The sequence below is a fragment of the Falco peregrinus genome, chromosome 5 (genome assembly GCF_023634155.1).
Source record: "Falco peregrinus isolate bFalPer1 chromosome 5, bFalPer1.pri, whole genome shotgun sequence".
Classification (NCBI taxonomy): domain Eukaryota; kingdom Metazoa; phylum Chordata; class Aves; order Falconiformes; family Falconidae; genus Falco; species Falco peregrinus.
The window spans coordinates 106,284,695-106,297,405 of NC_073725.1; the positions used below are offsets into that span (position 1 = coordinate 106,284,695).

At 37.3% G+C, this 12,711-nt stretch overlaps 1 protein-coding gene across 5 annotated transcripts in view; it reads right to left on the bottom strand.

Moving 5' to 3' along the window:
* The window catches only part of CACNA2D3 (calcium voltage-gated channel auxiliary subunit alpha2delta 3), a 468,281-nt gene that overhangs the window by 255,359 nt on the left and 200,211 nt on the right, over positions 1–12,711 (bottom strand). For all 5 annotated transcript variants that reach the window (XR_008747525.1, XR_008747527.1, XR_008747526.1 and 2 more), the window contains 3 exons: positions 11,369–11,500; positions 9,957–10,017; positions 9,712–9,862 (listed from right to left, as the gene is read on the bottom strand). Coding sequence is in view for 2 of the 5 variants with exons in the window: in XM_055806468.1 (XP_055662443.1) it covers positions 9,712–9,862; positions 9,957–10,017; positions 11,369–11,500 (344 nt within the window). In the remaining 3 variants the exon portion in view is untranslated. The remainder of the gene's footprint in view (positions 1–9,711; positions 9,863–9,956; positions 10,018–11,368; positions 11,501–12,711) is intronic.

Here is a 12,711-nt window from a genome sequence, read left to right on the forward strand (position 1 = left end):
TGCTAATACTCAGGTGGAGTTAGTGGGTATTATATATGCTAGTTGGCATAAATATCCTTCAAGTTGCAATCTGGAGAGCATTAAGAGGTCATGTTTGATGTATCACAGTCACAACTCCCAATTCTTTGCTACATATAAAAAAAGTCCTGATATTTGAGGCACTGGCTAATATTCTGGAAGGTTAGTAGTAGAACAACTATGCCAAAAAGTCTGTAAGCTTGAATCAGTCCTGGACATATCTGACAATAGCCAGAATTTTAGTCAAGTGGAGTATCTTATTATACACTAGGTCATGAAGCTGTGACAGATCGTTAAGGAATTATCTGCTTATCTTCAAGGTCTAAGTTAGATAGTCCAGTCCTATTTTCAGAATCATCTTAAGCATTAAAAGAAACTAAGTCTCATCCACTTTCTGTAAATCTTGCAGACTCATGGATGCTTAAGTCACCTAATTGAAAATAGCACTTGATTGTTTAAATCTTGTAAACCTTTCAACACACACCAAATTAACACAGAAGTAACTTCAAAAAGCCAACATCAGTTGTATAGCTAGAGTTTTGACTTAATTCTTGCTCCTGTTAATTTCATCTACTCCAGAAGTTATCACAGATCAAACTATAAGGCCTTTGCATTTAGGCCTTAAACAGTTTCACCCATTCATAGGCATTAAGTGAATCGGAACATCCATAGTAAACAATGAAAGATGACAAGTCAACAGTAATGATGAAAAACATTTAATTTAATTAATATATGCATTTACTGCCTTATTCTTCCACCTCAGCAAGAATAAAAAAAGCTTTACAATGACTCATTACAGAACACTGTTCTCACTGTCTCTGCCAATAACTCTGAACTTATTCTATACTCTTCAATGTAATACCACTCCTTTCTCTACACATATGTCTAACCACAGACCCCTGCAACCTGTTCCACTTTGGACATCTGCCACCATCGTTCATTTTAACAGTGCACTACTCACCACATTCATAATTACATAATTACTGTTGCATTGGGGAAAATGTTTAAATTGAACTGCATCAAGTTATTGAGGCATTGTGCTAGACTCAGTCTTCAGCAATGAGGAAATACAAACCCAGAGTAACTCCACTTACTATTGCTGGTTATACATCAGCATCAACCTAGTAATTGATTGGTTGTATAGAAACACAAATGCTTGAAAGATATTTACACGTAACTTCTGTAGCAAATTTGTATGCTTCCCAATCTATTTTATTCCCATTAATATTATTCCAATATATGAGAGCCTGTGGACATGTCTATTGCTCCGAAGGTAATATGAAAAATAAAGCAAATACTTCTAGAACACTTTGGACTCACTGGGAGTGTCCTGGGTGCATCTCAGTGTCATAAAAGCTTATTGACCTGATAAATTATGTACTTTTCCCTGTAGTTTCTCTCTTCAGACTGCTTTCCTATCTATTCTTCTGACAGTCATTGTAAAACGATAAAGCCAAATCTACACAGCATCTCTTATTACAGGCCAAAGTCATATTCCATGCTGTTGTAAAAAAAAATACTGAACACCTGTAACAGACACTGGCAAACCAGCCCCCACTCCCAGGTTTTTTCCTGTCTCCACACAGGTTTTTCCAGCATGTTCTTTAATCAATATACTTTCCAATTAAGCCTGTTCTTAGCTTGGTTTCTGTATCTGTCATTGGAAACTATACTAAGATATATACTTTTCTTTATATGATAACAAGCACAGGGTCTGTAATTGGCTAACATGCAATATCAGTCTACGAATACTAAAGTCTATCTGTGTCTCAGTTTCAAACATCTGCGTACAAGCAATACCAGAATCTCCTAGTGCCATGATAGTACCACTTCCCCTCCTCCCCCCACCCACCCCCCAGCCCCATCACTACCAACAAATAGATGTAACAACTTCCTACTCTGTCAGACCTGGCATCCAAGTAGCATAATTGTAGTCCATTCAATTTCTATAAGATTTATTTAAACTACTGTTTTGAGTAACTTTTATTATCAGACTATTCCCACAGACATGTAGCTGGAATGCCTGCTAGCTGCACCATAACTCAGATAGATTCCCAGTAGCTTCCCATTACACCTTTAGTGTTCCTCAGTTGCATAGTATAAAGGATGCTTACACTTTCACAGAGGACATGCTTTAAGTCTCCTAGCAGTCCGATTTTACAGAATCATCCTACTTCAAAAGAGGATGAATAAAAATGTTCATTCTCACATAAACAGCACAATTATAGAGATGGCATATAGACAAAGCACTTTCACTGTCACTATGCACATAAGAAAATGTACGTATCCATCCTTCTGAAACCCAGCCAAATTACAACGGTATTTGGATTTGTGGCAGTTTAATTCACCTTGAGATTATTACTATCAAAAATATTTTAAGTAATCTGCTATGTATGGCAGAATAAACTGGTTTATGCCAAGGTGTGTAAAATGAGTATTTTATGTAATGTACAGATAGCAAGCATAACCTGGAAGTGTTCTGTCCATTAGCAGTTCCTCCTCTACCGTACAGATACAAATGAAAATGCAGTAAAAAAAAACAACCTTTATATAAAAACGCATACGGGCTTCTGACAGCTTGAATTCTTGCAAGGATGCATTTTTATGATCTATTTTAAATTTTATACTCCTTTTTAATTGTATACACTTTCTTTTCCTTTTTAAAAATCTCAAATATGAAGAGGTGGAAAAATTCATTGGACAAAATTGTTTCGGTTCCAAGAGAAATTCCCAAAGCAGTAAACATCTGCTCCTTTAAGTCCATGAAAACGGTAGAATTCTGATGCCACATGTGAAATCATTCAAGCAGTGTTTTTTGCGTAAACTAGCATATCTGCTTGATAAGATCTTTAGTACGACTGTCAGCTTCTAGTAAAATACCCAACTTGTGCTTCACAGTGTATATTCGATTTCTTTGTCCTTGTCACTGGGTGTTTTGCAATGTTATTGGTGATGCCTTTCTTTTAACTGTGACAAACCTTTAAAGTGGAAAATGGGAAAGAAATCTGCCCCCCCTTCACCACAACCTTATCAGCAATTTGAAATCAGTTCAGCAGTTTTTCTATGACATTTAAAAATTTGTATTTTCTGAAATAGCTTCCTGATCTTTAATCAAAAGGCTGATTAGTAAATACTGAGTTTTCCAGCAATATCCAGTATAGATCTCTTGCTAACGCACCTCAGTGAAAGCCTGCATTTTGCTTTTGAAGTCTTGCATTACACTGTTTTCTTATATTCCCTAGTGTTGCATAGTCATGTGACACTTTGCATGTTATAGTTGTGATAGCTGTAATATAACAGCTGAGAGCTTGAGTTTTTATTATTTAGTTACATTTATCTGTGTTATTAGTTCATGTTATTTTGCATGTAGTTATTTCTCTACACAAGAGGCATAAAATGAGTGGTCTAAAATCTGACCTAAGAGGAACCATATAGCTAGCTGGACAGCTCCTGACCTAGATTGTATAATCAGACACTACTCACATTCTGAAAATGTGAGATATGTATGGTTCTAGCACACCTACACAAGTAGTTTACATTCATCTTAGCATTTTTCATGTTTATCCTTTGTCATATTTAAGCTGTCTGGAGCAACGTCCACAGAAACAGTAAATCCACATTTTGTGGTGCAACAATACACAGATAAAAGATTTCATGCTACATTAGGCATACTTGGATACCCAACACAGCCCAACATAAAATCCAACAGTGAAGTCCAATCCAGAAAAAGAAGCAAAGGAATTGGCATTTCCAAAGTTCCACTAGTGTTATCATGTTTAACAATTGGCATACAAGTGCAGCCTGGTGCTTGGAGCAATCATACGGAGGTTAGCAACTAGCTGCCTTTCTCAGCCTGCCCATACATTAGCTGTACAGATTCTGATTATTCAGGCACATTGAAAAGTAAGTTCATCCATAATTTATTCTGTATGACTACAAGGACGCCAAAGAAGACACTATACAGAAACCATTTATAATGGAAAATTCTACAAATTAAAACCAGGGAACTATACTACAGTGCTTTGAATTAACAAATACTTTTAGTCTAATCAATTCTGCTAAAATAGTGTGACTAAAGCATTACAATCGATTTAACATTCTTGGCTCAGTTAATATTTTGTTAATTTTACACAGAGTTTACATTTTTATGAAAGCGTTTTTAAATTTTCAGTATTTGGCAAGATTAGTACTTGTTTTATGATAATATTGTTCATTTAATGCATGACTTGGATTTTACTTCAAAGTGAATTTGAAAAATATGCCTTTTCTCTTGTTGTTGCAGGCACCTCTGTTCATGCACCCGTGAGATGACCTTAAATTTTAACATAGACAGCACAAAATCACTCTTGTATTTCAACGACTTTTTGAAATTCAATCACCTAGTCCATCAATTTCACATAGATTTCTCAAAAACCTAACCATGAAGGCTAAAATTATTTTTAGCATTTTTCTTTTATGTTTATTCTCTGGAAAGACCTGCACTGAATTCTGCTTTCTGTTATATATCAACAAAGTTAAAAGTATATTTAGTTTCAAAACCATTTGATGTCTCACAACCCAGCTAATGTACTGCTAGTGGCTTTTGGGTTTTGTTCTTGGCTGGGTGTGTCAGGTGGGGGGGGGTTTGCTATCCTACTGCATAATTATAAGTGTTAATTGAGTTTTTAATGTTGTTAGTATGTAGTGACCATATCTCCCATTATAGTTAATGAGAATCCTAAATGTATTTTTGTGTACGGAATACTGAAACGTGTAACAACAACCTGAAAAGCAAATTGAAAAGCTTTTAAAACTTTTGTACAGTGAAATAATGTAAAGGGAGAATAAAAAAACTACCAGAGTTGATGACCATAAATTTTACACAAACGCTTTTTAGACTTCACTTTTTCATCCAAGTTCTGTTTCCTCCTCTTTCACTGACATAGATACTAATTTTTTTCAGTGCTCAATTCCTTTCCATCCTTGACCACCACTGTCAACAGAGCCCTGTCTTACACTAGCCCAGCTTCTCTAACCCGATGTTCTGTTTTGGCTAACTTCAAAGTGCTCTTCCCTCTTACTGTAACAAATACAAACGTTTCTCATCTGCTTGCATAACCCTTCCACTTGCTTCGTTTTGGCTGTTCCTTATCTGTAAGTCCTCTCTCACATCTTTCATCACTATTTTCCTTGCATTTCCATCTTTTGCCCCAAAATGCAGGCATGCTTTAGAGTTCTCCCCCTCTTGTGAGAATGAGAGAGCAAGTGAGAGCACTCCTTAACTCATTTGACTCCTAATCCCTGGCCTAGTTCCTCATAGAAGTCTTCTGTTGCAACTAATTGGTCCATTAATCACTGTGCATAATACAGCCATCCTGACAATCACTCAGGCTCAAAACTTTCACTCTATCGAGTGTATTGCTCAACAAAATTTCCCCCATAAAGCTCTTATTCCACCTCAAATTTTGATCTGGGAAGAGAAAGTGTCATCTGTCTCAGACTTCCAGATGTCCAGCAGTCCTCACAGAGCAACAATTTGGACAGGCCTTTCAGAAGAACAATTGGTTTGAGCAAGCACACAGCTGTGTGCTGTCTGAAGGGTAAGTCATCAACATTTAGACACAGTGGATCTATTTTTGCACATACTGCACAGCTGGCCAATTCTAGATACAGAAACTTGCTACATATGCATGGATCTATGTTACAAAGGGGATTTCTCATATGGACATATGCATATCCTACCTTCAAATGAAACTGCTTTGACATGACCAGGCTACATCTGAATTATAAAGAGTAAGAAATAATCTCCCTCGAACACTTGTCTACAGATAAAAGCTGTATGGGATTTTCAGCGCTTTCACACCAAGAAGCCTGTTGTGTGGGCTTTGTTGTCTCATGTTTTGATCACTGAAACATCCTCTCCGGTCTTCACAAAGATCATTTACCCTGCTGGCACTTACTCAGAGCAGTGCTACAGAAGTAATTTTTGCTGATCATTTAGATGACAGTAATCCTGGCTTTATTGCGTGCCCTTGCTACGTCTTCCTCTAACACAGTGAATTTTAAAAAGAGTCCATAATCCAGACCCAGCCTACCTATGCCATTCCTTAACATCTACTCCCTTCTCCACAGCACTGGTTTCTGTTAATAGTTTGTTAGATTTTCAAGCAAATAAGTTTTGTGTTTTCTTTATGTTATTATCTTTTTGACTTGAGAGACAACAAGGATTACGTTGGCACACCTGGTCCAAAACAACTCCTTAAAAACTCTTCCTCCAAGACACCATCAGGGCAACAGGACAGCACTTTACCCACTCATTGCCACTCCTGTCACGCCCCCCTTGCTTTCCCCTGCGTTTCTGGAGTACCTCTTTCAATGCAGCAAATAATTTCAGGTTCATATTTGCACAGTAACTAAACGATCAGTGTCCTAATGAAATGAAACAGCTGAGCTGGTAAGAATAAAATTGCACTCTTAGTTGCCATTTCTACTTATGGCAACAAATAAAGACATATTCATCCTAAAAGAGGTTATAGAGAAGAAAAAAACCTTCAGATGAAAACATTAGCTCAGACAAATGTTGTATTTACCTCAGTAATTACATATCTGTCTAAGCGTCAAGAATTTCTTATACTAACCAAACTACATATGAGGCAGCAGAGGGAGTGGGGAGAGTGCCACGGACTGCCCAGCGTGGTCACAGCCGGTTCCAGCCAGCACTGACATCGGCTGGAGCAAGCCATGAGGCGTCAAAACAGCAGCAGAGGGCTGAGGCGGCTGCGGGGTCCTTGGGCAGGCAGGTGTAAGAAAGAAGCCACCAGTGCCTGGAAACATTTGGAAACAAAGTGTCGTGGTGAAACAGGTGCGCTTCTGGACACTGTGGCCTGCAGGTGACCCGCAGCTGGATTCCCCCCCCCCCCCCCCAAGGGACAGCCCATGGGTGACCGACACTGAAGAGAAAAACTAAGAGCAGAGGAAAACCAGCAAGCAGGAAAGAGTAGTGGTGAAAAACTAGTAAGCACAGAGCTGATGAGGGAAACCTGAAACCTGTGCAGGGCCCTGACCTCCCGCACCGGCCAGTGCCTCAGCGGGGAGGGCAGGAACCCGGCCGGGCGGCTCGGGGTGCTCAGACCAGGGTGCAGTGGGCAGCTGTGAGGCAGAAGCTGAGCCTGAGCACGGGGAGGAAAGGCTCAATTTGGTGTTTCTTTCCTTTTCTCAATACCCAAATCAGTGATCAGAAGTTTGTGTAAGCTGGCAATAAATTCCATAAAAATTCTGTGACTCCGTGCTGGCTTACGCTCAGCTCAAATAATTTTCAATTAATGCTTTAATTGAAAAAAATGACGTTTAGTTATTTCATATTGGCTTTTTGTGAAGTATTTATACACTATTTCTGCTGTAGTACTTAGGCAAAATCATTAGTTTGGAGTCTAGCTGCATAAATTTTTTGTTATAGACGAGCCTTTTCATTTTCCCAAAGTAAAAAAAAAAAAATCAATTATAAAACATTTATTTTTTTCTTCCTACATCATTCACAGTAACTGTCACAACTACTACAAAGATTATACTCGACCAGCCATCTTTCAAGATATCTTAATAATTACTTAGTTGAAACATTCTTTTAACTTACAAAAGTTATTTAGATTACAGTTAATCACAAATTTTTTGAAGGACAGTATTTTTTTTTGATACAGTATGTAATTATGTCTTTCTACTACATGAGTTTCTGCTAATTATGGAATTATCATGCAAGGAGATTAATATGAAAGATATACTGAACTAACTGCTTGCTATCTTTTAAAAATACAGTAAATGCACGTATACTTCATGCATATATATTTCATTCTCCATACAATCTCAAAGGTTTGCACTGGGAGCACTGGGGTCATTTATTTCAGTACACAAAAAGCACTTCCTTGTAGCAATAAAAAGACCAAAATCCTCCATACATTCAAGACTTTGAAGACAGTTTTAGGATTTATGCATACGATAAAGCCATGTATTCACAGATCATTACCAAAAGAATGGTAAAAGGAGAATTTATAAAACCAGCAATTCCTCACACCACCAGCACAAATAGTAATTCTGATATGAGTCTTGGACTTGTTGAAGCCATTCTGATTAATGCCATTACTCTTAAACACTATAAAACTAGCCTTGTCAAAGGCTTAAAACATATACCTGTACAATGGAAAGATAACTATTATATACATATAACAGGAACTACTGATGATTACATTTATCAGTCAGTAAGCACCATAATACGTCTGCAGAACTTATACGTACATACATTTCAGATTTGCACTGAGGAAAGCATGAACAATGAGGATAAAGTGCATTCCTCAGTAAGTTTGCAGATAAGACCAAGTAGGCTGGGACTATTGATCTGCTTGAGGGTGGAAAGACTACAGAAGGATCTGGAAAGGCTGGATCAATGGGCTGAGGCCAACTGTATGAGGTTCAACCAGGACAAGTGCCAGGTCCTGCACTTGGGACACAACGACCCCATGAAATGCTACAGGCTTGGTAAAGAGGGGCTGGGAAGGTGTGTGGCAGAAGATGACTTGGGGGTGCTGGCTGACAACTGACTGAACACGACTCAGCCATCTGCCTGGGTGGCCAAAAAGGCCCACAGCAGCCTGGCCCGTATCAGAAATGATGTAAACCAGCAGGACCAGGGAAGCCACTCTGCACTGGTGAGGCCGCACCTCAAATCCTGTTTTTTGGGCCCCTCACTACAAGAAAGACATTGAGGTGCTGGAGCGTGTCCAGAGACAGGCAACAGAGCTGGTGAAAGGTCTAGAGCACAAGTCTTACAAGGAACAGCTGAGGGAGCTGGGGTTGTTTAGTCTGAGGAAAAGGACACTCGGGGGGACCCCTTATTGCTCTCTCAAACTACCTGAAAGGAGGCTGTCAATAAACGAGTGTTAAGATTCAGCTCCCAGGCAAAAAGGGGTAGGACAAGAGGGAACAGCCTTAAGTTGTACCAGGGGAGGCTTAGATTGGATATTAGGAAACATGTCTTCACTGAAAGGGTGCTCAAGCATTGGAACAGGCTGCCTAGGGAGGTGGTAGAATCACTGTCCCTGGAAATTTCAAAAACCATGTAGATGTGGTATTTGGGGACATGTTTAGTGGCAGACTTGCCAGTCCCAGGTAAATGGATGGACTTGATGATCTTAAAGGTCTTTTTCCAACCTAAACCATGCTATGATTTTATGATCTCTGCTGGCATTTTATCATGCCATTCAAGCTTCAGCAAAAGCTAAGATCTGATTCTATTAATCCTTGCACATTAACCATTTTCCAGTTTGCACTGTATTACATATGCAAGGTGGGGGGTGGTGTGAAAGGCAAGGGGTGGTATGGGGACACCACCCAAAGTTAAAAATTATGGTCATATAGAAAGTTTAGGGAAACTACAAAACATATTACTCCTCTTTGTAACTTCTAAACTCAAGACAACTTGTTTAAGGGGGTTCACATAGCAAGTCACAGCAAAACAGTTTGAAAACACTGTCACATGAAGAAGCTTGCATTGGAAGAATCAGACAGTATCTGTCCAGTTGGTTCAGATGTCTTATATCCATCACCTGCCTGCAACATTTTTCAAGTGTGTTGTGTGATGTAAAACATGACAGGTAACAACAAATGATGGAAGAAATAAAAAAATTTAAAAAAATAATAAAAAAAGAAGAATCCTGAGACACTCACAGCAATTATATTGAAGAAGTCATCATCTCCAAGGGTATCCAAAATAGATGAAACTGTCTGTTTTGCAATAGTCAAGCGAAGCCCTTTCATACTGCCACTGACATCTACTAAAATTACCACATCTTTTGGAGACGTTGCTGCCTGGATATACCTAAGACAAAAGATAAAAACAACTTATTCTTTTAAATACTGAACTTTTCTTCCATTCAGATTTCTTAAACAGCAATAGTTTATTTATTGCCTACCATTTTCTATTTCTGCAGTCAAATGCAATGACTCCATTCTCATCAGGTTCCCATTTAATTCCTTTTAAAAAAAAAGACAGAGAGAAAAAGATTAAATTACATTTTCACAATACCTGTTCAAAATGCATCTGTGGTACTGGGGCTACGTAGCACTTAATGGAGTTTCATACTTTAACAGGCAATGGTATAATAACATAGGAAATACTGGAAAAAATAATTAAATAAGACCACCAGAAACACTTTTTCCCCCCCTTACTTTTTTTCAGCCTACTGTAAGGCAAAAAACCTCCTCAAGTCTACTATGTTCATCATACTACTTCACTGAAGTATTATCATACCTGGTCATTGGTGCTGGCAAGCTTTGTCACATGCTTGCCAAGTCCCTTACAAACCTTGAGCACTTACTACTACAGCTGATAACTGTTATACTGCTTCACTCACAAGTCACACCCCTGATGCTTTGCTCACATTGCTGTGAAGTGGTAACATCTCCTGGTTGTTGGTCAAAAGCAATATGATAAAAACATCTCAAAGCAAGCAAAAAGAAAATTGACAAGTCAATCCTTACAGCTTTCTACACCCTTTTTCTAGCACGAAACAAGAACCAGCCTTTAAAAAAGGACGGACACTTCTTTACCCTTGAAATATCATGAAGCTTGAGAACTCTACTATAATCTAAAACCAACATAGATGTAGTAGCTATTACTTTCAGTCACTTTCAGACATATAGGCTCACAGAAAACTTACATTAAACTCAAGACTTCAGACAAAAAAACCCATGGGCTGCTGAACCATGTCAGCAAAATAACAGTTCCCACTACTGGCCTGATATAAACTTGCAGAAGCTGAGGATCAGCTTATTTAATATGTAGTAAATTTGGTACATGTTTAAACATAAAACTTAATAGGTAACAATATATATTTTAACCTATTTTAATAGGAGCAATACAAGTGATCTAATTGCATATCATTACAACCGGTATAAAAGTAAACTTCAAAACAAGTTTTTGAAATCTTTAAATGCAGAAGTGTCAAGTTAAATGGAAGTCTGAAAACTGAACAATAAGTTACAATTAAGTCTTTCTGTATACCACAATAGAACACATATTCTACATTCAGTACTATATGGTCTAATCCTTTTGCCTTCCTTCTCCACAGTCTGTTTAGAAGCTATTTTTCTTTGTTTGTATATGTATATCTGAGAAGGAATATTTATGAGTACATGAGCTGTCATGGGGGCTTCACCTCCAAATAAAAATGGGTAGTAATAACTCAGGACATTGAAAACATTGATTCAAAATATCTCTCTCTGAAATCTAGATAAAGTAAAATCAAACCTGCAAGTACCTGAAAGTTATGATTTACAGCCATAGCATTCTTTTTTGTATTTTAAGAACTGGTATTCTTCTTACCTGGATATTGCCTGAAAAATCCTTTTGCACTTCCAAAGTACTGCCAGATCAGAGAAGGGTCACGATCAAAATTATCCACAAAAACCTTATTTAAAGATTCTGACCAATAAACTCCATTTACAATGGCTGGATCTGTGGAAACAAAACAGAGGAAAGTGATTTTACCTCAACAGAATCCCTTGAAGTCTATCATCTTCAGCTTATTCAGTACCCAAATAAAAATCTAGTGACCGCAAACTATTACAGGACATCTTTTGGTTTCCTTTGTCAATTAAGTGATTTAAAGTAAATTATACACTTAAATAATGAAAATATGGTTAAAATACAGAAGAGACACTATGGACATTTTTAGTTACACTAAAATTGCTCATTAAACCATCTATCTGGAGCTGCTGTATTGCTTGTTCTGAAGAACATAAACTTTTAGTAGATTGACTCATTTATTTACTCAGTTTACTTTCCCTAAATGCATGAATGTCTCATGGCAATACTTCATACTTTTTTTTTTTTTAATCTTCAGCTGGGTAAGACCATTTTCACTATATCTGAAACTTTACATGTGGTAACAGAAAGTGAAATATCTTTCATTTCACACTTGAATGAATTGCAATATACATGGAGTCTCATAAAAAATAACATTAATTGTTATTTGGAAAACACCGTACCCAGATTTCACAACAATTACCTCATTTTTTTATTCCCATAGAAAGAGAAATACAAAGCAAATCCGTGGTGTTGAAAATAAATTACTTCTGTTTAAAACATCCCAATCTATCAATTCTTAAACAACCATGCTGCCCAAGTATGTTTTTAAGCTACAGATTAGTTTTGATAGTGGGAAATCAGAAATAAATGAACATCTGAAAAAGCTGCACAATTTGAAATTGTGCATTTTGAAATATGAGAAACAATTAAGATATGCTATATTCCCAATTACATCTGTATGTGAAGTCAGCAGAATATAAAGGAAAAAATGGAACTAAAATCACAGACGCGTTATTCCGTTTGTAAAAGCGTGCATACACAAATACACAGTAACATTTGCTCAAGCATTTAAACTAAGGCTTTCATTAACTTGAAAAATAATGTCACTGTACTGATTTCAGAAGACTGCTTAGAATGTGATTTTAATGAAGTGGGAAAAAAGATGAATTGTTATCTTTCCTTACATTCATTAAAAAAAAAAAAAAAAAAAAGGCAGAAAAAGCAGAAAAAGGGAAATGTCTCAGCTACAAATCTTTCCATGTTGCTTTCCTCTAAATATTTAGGACAGATGAAAAAACAAGGTCAACAAAACAGATGTTGTTTTTAAAACATGTCTAGCATAGTTACTAGTTTCCCTA